Here is a 5,293-nt window from a genome sequence, read left to right on the forward strand (position 1 = left end):
TAGAATTCCTTCGTGCGTTATTCGAGAACGGTGGGACGAATCAACTTGAATTCCATAACTTTTTGCCAGCATGGTCTGAAGATGGTCTGAGTTAATTTTGGTGAGAATCAGACAAACCGTCTAGGACGAGTTCGACAAAGTAAGTTTTACGAACAATTAAAAATAGCGAAAAAACTAAACCTTGCGATATTTGAATTTTGGTGTTCATTCGACTCGGCATGAGCCAAGGATTCACATTAAAAAAGAATTTTCCATTTGTGCCTTACGGTTCAAAGGTTATTAGCATAAAGAAATTGCAACTTTGGACAAGTGGTGGTGCTAGAGAGTTGGAGTTAGAGACTCCAAAATTGCTGTGGTTAATGTTGAGACTGTCGTCTATCAGTCTGCCAAATTACACAACTTTCCCGCAAGCAGTTCTATGGGCTGCCATAGACTTGCGGCGGAAGAAGAAAAATGACACTAACGGATACAATAGGTGCCACTGCACCTTCGGTGCTTGGCCCCTAATTAACTCTAACCTATCCCTAAGTATTACTGCAATTTATGATACATCTCAAGTTTCCATAGTTCTTTTGAACTTTCTATTTAAAGAATCCTAAAAAATATCAAGTTGTAAACTAAAATAATATCAATATTAAGCATTGATAATCATAAGAAAGCATTGATAATCATAAGAAAGCAGACATTACTCCAGTCTTCAGAAATCATTCTAATATGCTGATTTTGTGCTCAAGAAACATTTCTTATGATTATCAATGCTTTCTTATGATTATCTTAATATTAATATTATTTTAGTTTAAAACTTGATTTTTTTTTTAGGATTCTTTAAATAGAAAGTTCAAAAGAACTATGGAAACTTGTTGCAGCCACTGCATTAAAAAAAAAAAGAAGTTAATTGTGACTTTCTATCTCACAATTGACTTTTTTCTCACAGTTCTGATTTGCTAGATATAAACTCAGAATTGCGAGAAAAGAATAAAGTCACGTGATACAAAATATTCATCATTTTTTTATTCTGTGGTGAGAACAAACAAACAAACAAAAAGACATGTGAGATGCAAACTCAGAATCACTAGTTATAAACTCAGAATTGCAAGATGTAAACTTAGAATTTCAAGGAAAAAAAGTCAGACTTCTGAGATTCTATCTCACAATTCTGACTTTTTTATCCCTCAGAATTAAAAAGATATAAACTCAGAATTGTGAGAAACTCAGAATGCTGCAAATCTGACTTTTTTCTATGAATTGCAAGATATAAACTCACAATTTTGACTTTTTGTCTCGCAATTGCAAGTTGATATCACACGATTCTGAGAAAAAAAATCTGAATAGTGAGATAAAAAGTTACAATTACCTTTTTTAGATCTGAATTGTGAAATAAAAACTCACAATTACCTTTTTTATATTTTTATCCCATGGTGGAAATAAGCTTCCATAAAGTCTTTGTCACTTTTGATCTACTTAATGCATCCTTGCTTAATAAAATAATGAATTAAAAATAAATAAAAATCTTAGTAACTTCACATCTACAGTGTACATGGCCGTCTGTCTCCATAAAGAGCATCCTATCCTAACTGCTTGTGATGCTAGAATGTTGCTAAGCTAAAAATTCCTTTTTAAATAAATTGAATTGTCTCATTTTAATACTTTTAATATGGAATAAAAACATAATTAAACAATAATGGCCTTAGAAGGTATCAATACTTTTGTTGTTTACAATTAGCGAAATGCATAAAAAAGCTCTATCGATAGGTTTCTCACTAGTTTCTTGAGACAGTTAATAGAACTGTTACATTAAACACGTGTTGACATTTAATTGTAGGTTCTCAATCTGCTTCTGGTCTGAATTGTTGCACAACATGAATGCAGCAATTACTACATTTCTTGAATGACATTCTCCTCCAGCCACAGGGGATTTATTCTCCTCTAAGCCATGTGACAAACATCTGGTACGACTAAATAGCCAATAAATCCTGAGGAAATAAATTGGGGTGTAGTTTTCATTGAGAAAGATCATACAGAAGCACAGGCTAAAACTAGCTTGATAATAGCATAACACCTCTCTTTAGACCGTCATAAACCATTTTCTGAACCTTCACAATTAAATGCCTTTCAGAACAAACATGGCAATGGTCTTAATAAGCAGGATCATTTAAATGGCTTTATGAGACACGCTGGCTATCGCTTCTGGTATTAATGCCCAATTAAAAGCAGTTAAAACACACTGAGGTATTTTACCAGCCATTTTAATAACTCATAAAGATGAGGCAGGTGCAGACGCTACTCCCCTCAGATGTGCTAAAATATGCTATATATGCTATAGCTTGATTGGATGGAATACCAAAACAACACGGCATCGGACCATTCATCAAAGTACATTGCTGACTCCATTGCTGAAAGATATTTGGAAACACCTGGAGCGAGATTTTGATCTTATGAGAACCATGTGAGAAACCTAGACCCTGGAAAAATTTGTATTTTTACACATTTTTTTCCCATATTTTTCCTTCAAAATTTGTCAACACAGTAACCAACGTCTAGAAATCAGTTCAAACCATACAGACTGCAACTCACTTTCTCGCCTTTTTGTTGAACGTCCCAGTGACGTAATATCCCGGGTTGCATTTGTAGCGGCACACAGTGCCCACGTCATGCCCGCCTCCATGACACTGAGGAACTAGAAGCGTGGCATTGGGTACGGAAGGTGGATCCGGACACTCAATCTTGCAGTAAGCCTCTGGGTATGACCAAAGTCCATCATCAAGACAAACCAAAGTGTCACTTTCACCTGAAAAACACATCCCAATAAGAAAACTGCATCAAAATGGAACATAAATGCTTGCCTAAGACTATCAGTAATTTATTGGTGTACACCTTAATCAAACCAAATAAAACCAATCTTTAAATCAGCCCAAAACAAACAAACAAAAGTCTTTAAATATATTTTTTCAAGGTATTTAAGGTTTATTTGTTTAATCTTTTTTTTTAATTTTTTTTTTGGTCATACCTATAACATAAATTCAAATAATAAACAGTAAAATCGGGGTTTTTTGATGTAATAATATAATATTATGCCACACTAATAATTTTCTTTTCAGTCATTCCTTTATTAAAGTTTTATTTTCCTAATTTATTATCATATTAGGACAGTTGTTCTACCCTGACATTTTTACTTTATGTCCCCCAAAAATATAAAAATGTATTTCAGTAGAGAGATTAAAAACGTTCATCAAAGAAGAGACGTATTCAAGTCATTTTATGCATGAAAAGCATTATAATTCATAATAAATAAATATGACAGCAAAATTGTGTCACAACATTGACTTTCATTGAGTTTGGAATTATACTGTACCTTTGCGTAGGCATAAATGTTTTCCAGTAATATGAAAAGTCATATATTTAAAACACTTTCTGTTTCTATTAACTAAAAAGAGAAGTATCACACTGCTTTTCATAAAATCTCATTTTATAAAATGCCTTTTGTGCACATGGTTCAGTGGCACCTAGGGCCCATGTGATATAGGACTCTCTCATTGTACTGTTATAGTAACATATCTAATTAGATTTTGTTAAAGTTCTAAAGCAATTTTATTGGTCAATAAAATATAATGACTTCTTTGCCAAGTTTTAAGGTGTCTACCTACTTTTTAGCTGTGCTTAAATTTAGCTATACCAAAAATGGCTGCAAACTGCGTTTTTCCCAACATGCCTGAAAAGTTCCAGATACTTAAAAAAAAAGGGCTCTCACTAAGTACATAAATCACTGCATTACTTTTGTGTGTTCCAATTAATGCCAAGTCATGAATAGATTTTAAAAACTCCCAAAGGAGCATTATAGTCCATCACTTTAACACATTACGGTACAAGAACCTTGCCATCAAGACCAATAAGCATAGCTACTCAGTGATGCAATGTCCTGGACATTCCAGTGAAGCCACTGACCACAGACTGCACCGCTCCCTGCCAAAGAAAAAAAAAATTGGACCAATCCATCAAAAGCCTGCATTTAAAACAAATTTGAGAGCGTGAGGAGTGGCCCCTCAACCCCTGAGCCACCTTGCCTTAGTATGGTTCCAGCTATCCAGAGGCAAGAGTGCCAAGTGCCAGCCTTCTCTACACTGTCTGAATCGAGGGGCTCGCTGGAGGCTTCAGTAGTATGGGATTAAATGCACTCTTGTTCTCGCCTACTTGCATGTTTCCTATCTCCACCTGTGTGCTGTTCTCCTGCAGCTCGGGGCGACTTTCCTACACACATAAAAAATGCTGGGTTATTTCAACCCAACTTTGGGTCAAGTTTGGACTAACCCAAATTTTGGGTTAAAAATTTAATGTAAAAATTTAACTCAACGGTTGGGTTAGGGTTGAAACAACCCAGCATTTTTTTAGAGTGTATTTACACAGCCAGGAAAGAGGGCTGGGACCACAGCCAGACCGATGCACAGTTCCTGAATGAGTGCAAGAACAACACTGACACACAAATGACTATATACTGTATGCATATATAAGCACACACACACATACACAAATCTAAATATTTAGCTTAGCACTGCAAAACAAAAAACAAAACAAAAAAACACATGATTGATTGGAGTTCTCTAAACAATTGCACTTTGGCTATCATTGTGGTTCCTCATTATCTGTGTCATGCACAGCTTTAAATCACTAGGAGAGAACCCTCAACACAAACCATAACAGTGGTGACAGCAAACACATCAATAAAGTAAAAAAAAGAGTTCTGAATATCACCATATGCCAAAAAAGAGAGATGAAAATAATGACAGCATAAAATAAACATTAAAAGACAATAATTTTGTAGAATACATAAAACAGTAACCATGCAATTTGTACATGCAGCAATGCTTAATATGAAAGTGTATTATAATATAACATAATATAATATAGTGATATCTGTGCAGTGTTTATCTTTTTGCAAGTTTGTTTCTGACTGATATAATGATATGTGGCCCTGGACTAGTCACCAGGGTCAATTTTTCAAAAATTTTCAAAAGCTGAATAAATAAGCTTTCCATTGATGTATGGTTTGTTATGATATGACAATATTTGGCAAAGATACAACTATTTGAAAGTCTGGAATCTGAGGGTGCAAAAAAGTCAAAATATTGAGAAAATCCCCTTTAAAGTCGTCCAAATGAAGTTCTTAGCAATGCATATTACTAATCAAAAAATTACGTTTTGATAGAGCCGATGGACGGGGAGCCCAGGATGGAGCCGAGCAGACAGAGAGCCTGGGCGACACAGAGGATCCGGAGGGCCAAGGCGGAGCTGAAGGCTC

At 35.0% G+C, this 5,293-nt stretch overlaps 1 protein-coding gene across 1 annotated transcript in view; it reads right to left on the reverse strand.

Annotated features, from left to right (window-relative positions):
- The window catches only part of LOC107726923 (pappalysin-2-like), a 60,176-nt gene that overhangs the window by 19,518 nt on the left and 35,365 nt on the right, over positions 1-5,293 (reverse strand). The window contains exon 17 of the mRNA XM_016536615.1: positions 2,575-2,788. Coding sequence (XP_016392101.1) covers positions 2,575-2,788 — 214 coding nt within the window. The remainder of the gene's footprint in view (positions 1-2,574; positions 2,789-5,293) is intronic.

The sequence above is a fragment of the Sinocyclocheilus rhinocerous genome, unplaced genomic scaffold, assembly GCF_001515625.1.
Source record: "Sinocyclocheilus rhinocerous isolate Xijiao unplaced genomic scaffold, SAMN03320098_v1.1 scaffold606, whole genome shotgun sequence".
NCBI lineage: Eukaryota > Metazoa > Chordata > Actinopteri > Cypriniformes > Cyprinidae > Sinocyclocheilus > Sinocyclocheilus rhinocerous.